Below are 11,075 nucleotides of genomic sequence, written 5' to 3' on the forward strand. Positions count from 1 at the left end.
AAGGGCTGGAAACATCATTTCTATTGTTAGAATTATCATATAACTTCGCATCTTGTTATTTTTAACTTGACATTAAATTGTATTTCCCCATGTCACTTAATATTTTCAAAATGCTAATTAATGACATAATAGTTCACCACAGTAACTGCTCCCTCTATTACTGGACTCAGGGTGTTCCTAATATTTCACTATTAATACTTGTACTTATTCACCTAGGTGCTCTAGATGCATACATTATTCTGTTTAATCCTCAATAACAACCTCTCCCTTGGAGACTTCCCTCAGTTCCTGTGATCCAGCACTCCAAATATATTATGATGTAAGATCCAGTTGATTTATAGCAGTAGGGCCCCCCAGAACCATGCTGCTGGGAGTAGAAGTTTCATCAATTTATTTTAACATCATCTTGATTTGAAAGATAGAAAAAAATGATGTGTTAAAAGTAACAGCTGGGCTTCCCTGGTGGCGCAGTGGTTGGGAGTCCGCCTGCCGATGCAGGAGACGCGGGTTCGTCCCCCGGTCCGGGGGGATCCCACGTGCCACGGAGCGGCTGGGCCCGTGAGCCATTGCCGCTGGGCCTGCACGACCGGAGCCTGTGCTCTGCAGCAGGAGAGGCTGCAGCAGTGAGAGGCCGCATACCGCAAAAAACAAAACAAAAAAAAAACACAGTAACAGCCATGGGACTTCCCTGTGGCGCAGTGGTTAAGAATCCGCCTGCCAATGCAGGGGACACGGGTTCAAGCCCTGGTCTGGGAAGATCCCACATGCCGCGGAGCAACTAAGCCCATGCACCACAACTACCGAGCCTGTGCTCTAGAGCCCACGTGCCACAACTACTGAGCCCACGTGCCACAACTATTGAAGCCCGCGCGCCTAGAGCCCGTGCTGTGCAACAGGAGAGGCCACCGCAACGAGAGGTCCATGCACCGCAACGAAGAGTAGCCCCTGCTGGCCGCAACTAGAGAAAGCCTCCATGCAGCAACGAAGACCCAAAGCAGCCAAATAAATAAATAAATAAATAAATAAAATTTATCGGGGGAAAGTAACAGCTATTTCAGGGACTTTGCTGATGGTGCAGTGGATAAGACTCTGTGCTCCCAATGCAGGGGGCCTGGGTTCGATCCCTGGTCAGGGAACTAGATTCTACATGCATGCTGCAAGTAAGAGTTCGCATGCCACAACTAAGGAGCCTGCCTGCCGCAACTAAGACCCCACGCAACCAAATTAAAAAAAAGAAAAAAAAACTAACAGCTATTTCAGAACAATGTTAGTATACTTAACACTATTGAACTGGATGGTTAAAAATGGTTAAGGTATTTCTAATACATAATACAGCTAATAATACTGTATTACATATTTGAAAGTTGCTAAGAGAAAAAAATCTTAAATGTTCTCACCACAAAAAAAAAATGGTAATTACATGACATGATGGAGGTGTTAGATAACCTATGGTGGTAATCATTTTTCATTACATAAGTTTATCAAATCAATGTGTCTTACACCTTAAACTTACATGATGTTATGTGTCAGTTATATCTCAATAAAGCTGAAATAAAATGGTTAAGATGGTAAATTTTATGATTTTTTTAATCAAAATAAAAAATATATTAAATCTTTAAAAAGTGACAAGACAAAAGCAGAGTTGGACTGTTGCTGACTAATGGACGCAGATGCCAGAACTTCTTGATAACAGATACAATTTAGAACACTAAGCCAAGCAAAGGGAAATTTACCTCAATGTGAAAAAGAAAATTAAGTTTAAAAGTAGAAAAAGGTTAAGGATTTTTTAAATTAGTATTTCCTACATTTTCTAAAATGACATGCTTTATGAGTGTAATTAAAATTTTTTAATTTTAAAAACTGAAATAGTTTGTGTCTCTAACTCCTCAAGTTTATATAATACTACTTAAGTTTGGCTTTCTATAATTACAATGTAAGATTCAAATTAATCAGTTCTTAAAAGACTTACCTTATTAGCTTCTTTTGTCACTATTCGATTAAGAAACTTCATCATAATTGTTGGTGCCACAGGGTTGAAACTGTGAAAGTTTTATAAAGAAAGACAGTGGTTATGTGATTAATTTAAAAATGCAGTATGTATATGAAATTTTAAGCAGAAATTTTATTCTTACCTAATATTTGATATAGCACACTCTTCCTGAATTTCTTTGGGAAACAGTAACCTTTGATTATTACCTCCACTGAGACTGTCAGAGATTATAAATATTAGAGGACATCGACCAATCTGCACATACTTCCTAAAATAACAAAAGATAGCAAGCAAGGTTGAAATTTAAACCACCTGCCATTTAATCTGGAGTTTTAGAAAAGTTCACTGAAACTCACCTCAGAACTTCATGTAAAGTATGAGAATCTCGATAAAACTGGTTAGGTAAATCCTACCAAAAACAAAGGAGAAACATTAGCTCAGTTTTATTCCCATGTAAATTTACTTTCAGATTTATATTTACCAAAACAGGAAAAATGTTATCTATTCAATGTACTGTAACCAGAACCTTTGTAAAAAGGGAGACATCAAATAGCTGATGTCCTAAACAGTAATACACATCAATGGGATTTTGAGAGCAAATTCCTTAGGATCACTACAGATTATAATATTTTTACTAAGACGTCACTTTCTAAATATTTTTTGCCTTTCTATACGTAGGCCATTAAATTTTTAAAGTTCATTAACCTATAGCTACTCTATCCAAGTTTACTGCAAGAAACTTTAGGTTTCCTCTATTGCACAAAGCCCTTATGTTATATTTTACCAGTACTAATAATATGGAGAGAGTAAATGTCATTATCACATAAAATATATCTTACAATTGTTTACTCAATAGTTATAGCAGAATTTCAAAAGCTGTCCTTACTTCAACTAGAATTATCTTCTTATCAGTTCTCAGATCATCTCCAAGCATTTGTAGTTTGTTATATTTTGTCGCTCTTAGTAGAAACTCTTTAAAAACTGCTATCTGAGACTGATAAGGAAATACATGGAAGCTTGATTCTGAAAGGAAACATATTTAACACTTTTATTTTCAACCAATTATATACACATCAATATTATACATATGTACGTAATATACATATACGTTAATGAATACATTTACATATACATGAAGGAGCACACAATATTGTAGACTCTTTTTCAATTAGGCAAAACAGTTCAAATTTAAAATAGAATATTCATTTCAAAAGACAAAAGTCACTATGAACAACAGTAACTTTTCTGTACCAATGAATGTAATATGGAGTTAACTGATTTCAGAACACAGCTGTTAGTATAAAAGTTATACAATTGGTAAAAATATTTATGACTCTGCCTACACATTGAAGACTCTCCCAATTAGTGCATGACTATAAATGAGCTATTTTCAATAATAGTAAGTTTTGGGCTTCCCTGGTGGTGCAGTGGTTAAGAATCCGCCTGCCAATGCAGGAGACACGGGTTCGAGCCCTGGTCCGGGAAGAGATCCCACATGCCACAGAGCAACTAAGCCCACAAGCCACACCTACTGAAGTCCGAGCGCCTAGAGCCTGTGCTCTGCAACAAGAGAAGCCACTGCAACGAGAAGCCCATGCACCACAACGAAGAGTAGCCCCCACTCTCCACAACTAGAGAAAGCCCGTGAGCAACAACAAAGACCCAATGCAGCCAAAAATAAAAAATAAATAAAATAAATAAATCTATTCAATAAATAATAAGTTTTAATGACAAAAGGAGAATGACTGATTTGTGAATTTGGGAATAAGGGAAGAAATATTTTATACAGAAGACTGTAAATAAAGACTTCCTAGGGACTTCCCTGGTGGTCCAGTGGTTAAGAATCTGCCTTCCAATGCAGCAGACATGGGTTCAATCCCTGGTCGGGGAACTAAGATCCCACATGCCGTGGGGCAACTAAGCCCGTGCGCTGCAACTACTGAGCCCACGTGCCACAACTAGAGAAACCTGTGCACTGCAATAAAGACCCAGCACAGCCAAAAAAAAAAAAACCCGACTTCCAAGACTGTCAAAAGTAATGTTACTGTTAGAAAGCAGTAAAATTTCCAAGAGTATGGGATACTAGGAGCATAAGGGTATGCATACTAAAGATACAGTATGCACAGAGAATATTAAAGAAGAGCCTGAAGAAAGAATTTTGAGGAATACTCCACATTAGAATATAATCATCCTTCTGCAGAACCCCTTGCACTTCAAAATGGCCTAGGAGATTTGGATACCCCTAGCTTAGTTACCTAAAGCAGCAGTAAGACAGATATGAAAATTAAAAATGATTGTGCTGGAGTTTATGAATATATATGTGAAGTTATATCATACTACGTCTTTAAATTGGTACTATCATTATTTTTGGATGTTTGTCTTAAAGCCCCCTTTCGAATTCCAAAGACCGGCTTTGCCATATACTTAGATTTGATTCTAAGAGGTCTGATCTAAATTCTTGTTTGGAGGCAAGTTACTTTAACATATTTTAAGGCTTGATTTACATTGAAACAAAGAGTTCATTTACACAGCCAGAGCCTAGGAAAAAAGTACATAAATAATGCAAACTGATTAGCTTGTTATCTAACAAAACAGTCAAAACACTTAATCCTTAAAAACACCCCACTCTCCTTTGCTGGAGGGACCCTTCCTTCTCCTAAAATTACTTCTCTCTGAACCTGGGAAGTATGTGAGAAAATGCACACATACAGTTTCATCTGATTGCTACTGTGACTTTGTGAAGCAGTTGGTAGTGGGCAAATGCCAATCTAGTGTAGAAGGGGCAATATATACCTTCCTCTCAAAAACATATACCCTGGGACTTCCCTGGTGGCACAGTGGTTAACAATCCACCTGCCAATGCAGGGGACACGGGTTTGAGCCCTGGTCCAGGAAGATCCTACATGCCACGGAGCAACTAAGCCCGTGTGCCACAACTACTGAAGCCCACGTGCCTAGAGCGCGTGCTCTGCAACAAGATAAGCCACCGCAATGAGAAGCCCGCGCATGGCAACGAAGAGTAGCCCCTGCTTGCTGCAACTAGAGAAAGCCTGCGCACAGCAACGAAGACCCAATGCAGCCAAAAATAAATAAATAAATTTTAAAAACAAACAAAAAAACCCAAATACCCAATAGGGTCTTAGAAATCTTAAAGATATAGATGGGGGGCTTGTTACAAACCTCCTGTAAACCAGACTTTCCCCACTACTTCCACTACCTTCAGAGCAAACCTTACCAGGATTAAATATCTCCTTGAAATCATCTTTTTGGAATTGTGGTAAAACTGGATTAATCCACTCTTGTACTTGAATACCATGCTCCTTTGATAGTATTTTTATAGTTGTTGTTTTTCCACATCCAGGGGGTCCTGTTATTAATAAAATAGATCCACCCTAAAACCAAATATAAACACGAATAAAAAATCAAAATCATTGGAATGCTAGAATATTATATATGAATATTCTTTTAAAATATTAATTACCTCTACAGATATTTACTGAATGTCAGGTATAAGCAGACTAAATTTCACGATGCTAGCTGGAATAAACCAGCTTTGGATAAGAGAATCTTATTTCCTGAACTTCTAAGCATAGCTTAGATAATTAGCTAATAATAATTAGCTTCTGATAATTCCTCAATTCTTGCATTATGTTCCTCCCAAGGACTACTCAGTAGCCAAATTAAAACAATTTCAGCTAGATTAAAGAGGTAATGTCTAAAACAACTATTTTTAGGGGTTACCTGAACTCATAAAATTCAATCTTAATACAGACCTCTCTTTGGATTATATACTTCATTATTATATAAGTATAATATTCTTATGATATCTTTAGATATCAGATTCTTTAAGAAATGTATATTAAGAAACATATTACCAGGGACAGGACTCTAAAGACAGACTAGAGGATGCAGCTCCCAGTAACATTCCCTCATTCAGTAAATCTGATAAAAAAAGTTAAAACTGAAAAACTATCAGGGGAAGATGTCCTACATATAATGGTGGGCTGCAATCCTTGCTCATTTGTTTACTTTTATTCACTACAGTAAATAAGGGCCTGTATACTTGGACCTAGAGAAGAGCCAGTTACACTTTAATTTTGTTATCTATTTTTTTGTCATGCTGTACGGCTTGTGGAAAACGAAGGCGAAGGCAACTGTTCTAGATTTTAAAAGCCCTAAGAGAACAATCAAATGTAATGGGGGTGGTCCTGTTAGATACTGGTTGTAACAAACCAGATATAAAAGACAACTGGAAGAATGTGAATATGAACAGAGCATTAGGTAACATTAGAGAATTAAATGCCAAACACTTATAATTTACGTTAAAATACTCATGGGTGAAAATGATGAGTATTTTTACAGGTACATGAATATTCACTTAGTATTCTATTTTTACTATTCTATTTTTTCTTTATGTTTCAAGAATCTCAAAATTAAAAAAGTTTAAAAAGAGAGAGAGAGAATATTCTAGCTTGGGGGCCAAGGGTAATTATGGAATTAGGAAGTGAAAGAAAAAACATAAGCGTAGGATGAATGACTATTTTAGGCTATATTTAATACAAAAACTAATATGTAATTTGCCTGCTTGCTTTAGTGTGAGATAATCTGATATGCTAAATATATTAGCCCCCTAATGGTTTACTATGCTTTATATATAAGAGGGAAAAAGAGGTACAAGTCAAGGGGAAAACGCAAAGTCTCTTGAGTCTTTTAATGACGAAGTAGTAAGGTCAGACAGCTTTCTACTGCAGGTGATCTGGACTTATGAGAAAGTCAACATGAAAGTTTTTAACTTCTTACAACCAACTATAAGCCAGAGAAACATTTGAGGCCAAATATTTTTAAACACATTTCTTATTTAGTCACCTGTTCGGGCTGCCTTTCTAAGACTTCAGCTTTTAACCAGGTTTCAACTTCTTCAATTTTCTTCTTATGCACAGCAAGTTCATGCTAAAATTTTCAAGTTTAAAATAAAACATTTTAACTCAAAATTTTTTGATACATCAGCACAGGTTAATCTACACATTTTTAATGAAAAAAACTAGAAATAAGTAACATGATACAGTAATAAAAAGGTCCTTCTGATTGTACTTAATTCAATTCTTTATACTGATATGGAAAAATTCTATTCTTAAACTGACCCCAATATATGAAATTTTGAGGCATATATGCAGTTATAAAATATTTTAAAATCCTGTAATACATTTTGGGAAGGGAATAAATAGGGAGGGGTATTACATTTAGCAAAAAATTAAATGGATCAAGTCTATGTTGAGGGTTAAATTAAATCGAAGACAAATAACCAATGGTATACCTTCTGAATAACTGTTGGGAAAATTTGAGCCTTGGAATATAAAAAACCTAGAAATTATTATTTTTTTCTAATTCATTTAGGCAGAAAGATTTTTATGAATAATATCTGAAAATGCACATCCCTCTCCTTCCTGAAACTAAATTACGTAGACTTGTTTGTATGTCATTTATTACCTGCGTTTCTGGCTTGTATTTATCCACCCATGGTTCATTTTCTGACAGATATTCTTTTGAATTTTCTAGACCATAAATCTGCTTTGAGGAAGATAGGTTTCCTCTTTTTCTAGCTGGAAATTTGCTACTTTCTACTGTGGAAGGCACCTTTTTTCTTCTAAGACTTGAGTTATTCACACCTAATGATGTGGCAGTAATAGTAGAGATGCTTGTAGTCTCTGAAAAATCATCAAATGATGAGTCTACCCAGTTTGTTATCTGAAAAAAAGAAACCATGTAAACATTATTACATTTTTTTTGCATCTATTCCCTATATAACTAAACTACTTTATTAAAAAAATTCTTATACTTGTAACATTTAAAATAAAAATCTCACAAATTAGCTCTTTAAATAAAATTGACTCTGTATTAGTCATTTTTCTACTTTACAATAAGCATAAATGTATACTTATCTACTTGACCATGGTAATGATGGATGTCATATAAATGAATATAGAATACAAACTTAATTCTTTTTATTAATTATAATCTTCCCAGAATAAAGATTAGACTGCTACTTTAAAAACTCATTTGTAGCTCCGAAACACAAATATTAAAATTACCTACCAAAAAAAGAAGTAAAACAGAATAAAGAAAAAAAGGCATTATTTTAACCATGTAGAGCAGTAAGAAAAGTAACATTTCTGCCTTGACCAGGTTAATACATTCACAAACTAAGAACAATTTTATACATTCAAATAATCCCTACCGGCTTTAAGATATGTGAAGATAGGTCTAAGAATACTGACGCTATGAATAGTTTGTAATTATCACTTGATTATATTTTTCTTCAGCTCACGAAGCGACTAATATGTTTATGAAACGGAGGCAGGCTTTCCAGGGAGGGTGATTTGTCAGATTTGTTTAGGAAAAACAGTACTAGTTTAATAGAGCAGGAAAATCAGTGAGTTCTATTTCATGGTCTTCTAGTGTATAGAAACTATTAACCCCTCTACGTTTCCCTCCAACATTTCCTTTTCTTTAAAATCCTTTGTAAGAATACACACAGAAAAATGTTAAATTAAGGAATTTTAACCTAAAAATATTTGAGTATTAAAAAGCGTTCTTTTTTTAATAATTAGAATTTTAAAAGTGGACTTTTTCTTAACATTCCAACAGTATAAATCTAAAAAACTCTAGCTTAGTACCTGACTTTTGTAATTCCCTGCCTGGCTAACAAGATTATATTTTCCTTGAAGAATACTCAGCCATAGTTGTGAACCATTTATTTGACGATGCTCCTTTCTGGGAGACAAACAAAACAAAAAACAGAGGTTGGAGCTGAAAGTAGGCTCAGGAGAAGCAATACTTACAAGTATTTTATGAATGCAAAATCAAACTTCATTCCTCTTATAAACAGAATCTAGGATTATGATCAGCAGTGGGTAAAGAAATGAAGACTTTTTGGAAAAAAAATTTTAGTCATAGCTACCCAATTTATTTCCTCCTCTTTAAAAAGACTATTACTAGTACTAGAATTTTGGCCCCTTTCCTCTATTTTTAAGAGTACATAAAAATATTAGTAGTAGTAAAACTCTTGATAGCAATTCTGATCTAGCGATTCCAATCTCCATGTTACTTATACATTTTACAGTTTTCTTATGTAAATATGGATTTCCATTTACTTTTAAAAAAAAGAGGAAGAGGAAGAGAAACAGCAAAGTTAAATAATTCACTTAGAGCAAGAGAAAAATCAGATCCACCACTAGGAAAACAGCTAACTTTCAGTATACTGTCTGATACCCATCCTACCCACCCGCTAGCCTTGTTGAGAACTGGCACATTGAACCACCTAATTTCTAAGAAGCAGGGCTTGTTGTTAAGCTATAATACAAACTACAGCTCATGTATTTCCTTTTCTTCTATTGCTCTTTCATTCAAGAGTTTTCAGCCTTTTCTTTGTGACCACGATTGTAAATAAACATTTTTTCAAAATTAAGGTTGTGTTTTCAGTGTACAGGTGTTTCACAATTTATTTTTGAACTTTTTAGATCACTAATTACAACAAATACTGGGCACCATTACTCTCATAGCAATAATAAGTCATTGGGAACACATATAAAAATTTATAACTCCTTTTGGGCAGTTATCACATGGCCATTTTAGTGTATCATACCTTTGTGGAAGATGCCTTTGGTCTAAGAAAAGTTTTTGACATTATAAACTTTAATAGTTCCCATCCGTAGTATACAACCTGTAGTACATTAAAGTATAATTCACCTAGGGGAAAAAAAGAAAAAAAATCTCAAATTAAGAAAAACTGTAAAACAGAAATAATTAATGTATATTGATAAAAATCAACGACATAATAAAGTTAAGGCTCAAGAACTAGTGAAAGAGAACACAGCAAACATACATGCAGCAAGAAATCAAAATACTAAAATAAATTTTACTTTTAATGACTATAACTGTCAAATTATCTGTGGTGATGTAACGTTTTTCCTATGAACTCAAGAATATATTAGAGAAAACAGAAAAACTACACATTTGTGAACCTATCTTTTGTCATTAAGAAAAATTAAACAATTTTATTTGTGTAGTTTTCATACTGAAAATTAAAATTCCCCACATTTCAAATTATAAAATTTCAAAAAATTTTCCAAATTTTCAAAAATAATAACAAAAAAAGCACCATACAATGAATTCACACTTATCACTTACTTTGGACAAAGACTTTATATCTTACTGTGAACTTTTTCTATAACTGTTGTTATTTGAATACGTTATTACGAAATTTTTTGGCAACACTGTTTTCTGACTTTCATAGTTCTTCAATGTTTATACAAACTAGTGAACTCACCAATTTTAAGTTAGCCAGAAGGAAAGTTTTTTAAGGTCTACAAACCTGTAAACTGAGCTTTATAGTTTGGAGTCACACATAATTTATGTGTAAATATTTCCACACACTAGAAAACAAATCACACACACACACACACAAATTGTTCGCGACTAGAGAAGTTTTTGCTTTGCGGTTTCAAAGAGATACATAGGTGGAAAACACAGAGTTGGCAGCTCGAAATAAAAGACGCAGACTGTTGTTATAGTCAGGACTCTAGTCGCTCTGTGAAAGCCAGACTGACAGTTACCTCCTTTAAAAAGCAGGCAATTGTCCTTGATGGTACCAGGTTTCTGAAATGAGACGTCAGAGACAGAAGAGAACCTGGAGTATTTCTAGCAAACCCACCACCATTCTACACACTGCACTGGGGATACTAAGCTCACATATTCGTCCAACGTAATACTGCTAGTCAAGGTAAAGCCGAGATGAGCTCGCGTGCCCCGGCTCCAGGCCAGAGCTCTGCACCCCGACCCGTCTCATCCACAGATGGGATGGGCAGGTCGGGAGGAGGAGCCATCAGAGTCTGGGAAGGCGAGAAAGCAGAGATGGACTCGCGTCTCTACGACATATATACACCGCAGCCCCAGCCGCGGCAGCCTTACCTTCCGGTAGCTGCATCCCCTCGTGGGCCGAGAGGACCGGTGGAGCCCAGGCTCAGCTCCAGGTGCAAGGGAAGCCCACCCAGCCCTAACCGGGCTCAGCGCGGAACCCTCTTGGAGG

At 35.5% G+C, this 11,075-nt stretch overlaps 1 protein-coding gene across 1 annotated transcript in view; it reads right to left on the minus strand.

Annotated features, from left to right (window-relative positions):
- The window catches only part of RAD17 (RAD17 checkpoint clamp loader component), a 30,399-nt gene extending 19,366 nt beyond the window's left edge, over window positions 1-11,033 (minus strand). The window contains exons 1-9 of the mRNA XM_007457075.1: window positions 10,958-11,033; window positions 9,633-9,736; window positions 7,478-7,735; window positions 6,857-6,940; window positions 5,226-5,382; window positions 2,877-3,013; window positions 2,347-2,399; window positions 2,133-2,258; window positions 1,970-2,039 (exon numbers count right to left, since the gene is read on the minus strand). Coding sequence (XP_007457137.1) covers window positions 1,970-2,039; window positions 2,133-2,258; window positions 2,347-2,399; window positions 2,877-3,013; window positions 5,226-5,382; window positions 6,857-6,940; window positions 7,478-7,735; window positions 9,633-9,736; window positions 10,958-10,973 — 1,005 coding nt within the window. The 5' untranslated portion in view covers window positions 10,974-11,033. The remainder of the gene's footprint in view (window positions 1-1,969; window positions 2,040-2,132; window positions 2,259-2,346; window positions 2,400-2,876; window positions 3,014-5,225; window positions 5,383-6,856; window positions 6,941-7,477; window positions 7,736-9,632; window positions 9,737-10,957) is intronic.
- Between the last annotated feature and the right edge of the window lie 42 nt (window positions 11,034-11,075).

Source organism: Lipotes vexillifer, unplaced genomic scaffold (assembly GCF_000442215.2).
Source record: "Lipotes vexillifer unplaced genomic scaffold, Lipotes_vexillifer_v1.1 scaffold241, whole genome shotgun sequence".
Classification (NCBI taxonomy): domain Eukaryota; kingdom Metazoa; phylum Chordata; class Mammalia; order Artiodactyla; family Lipotidae; genus Lipotes; species Lipotes vexillifer.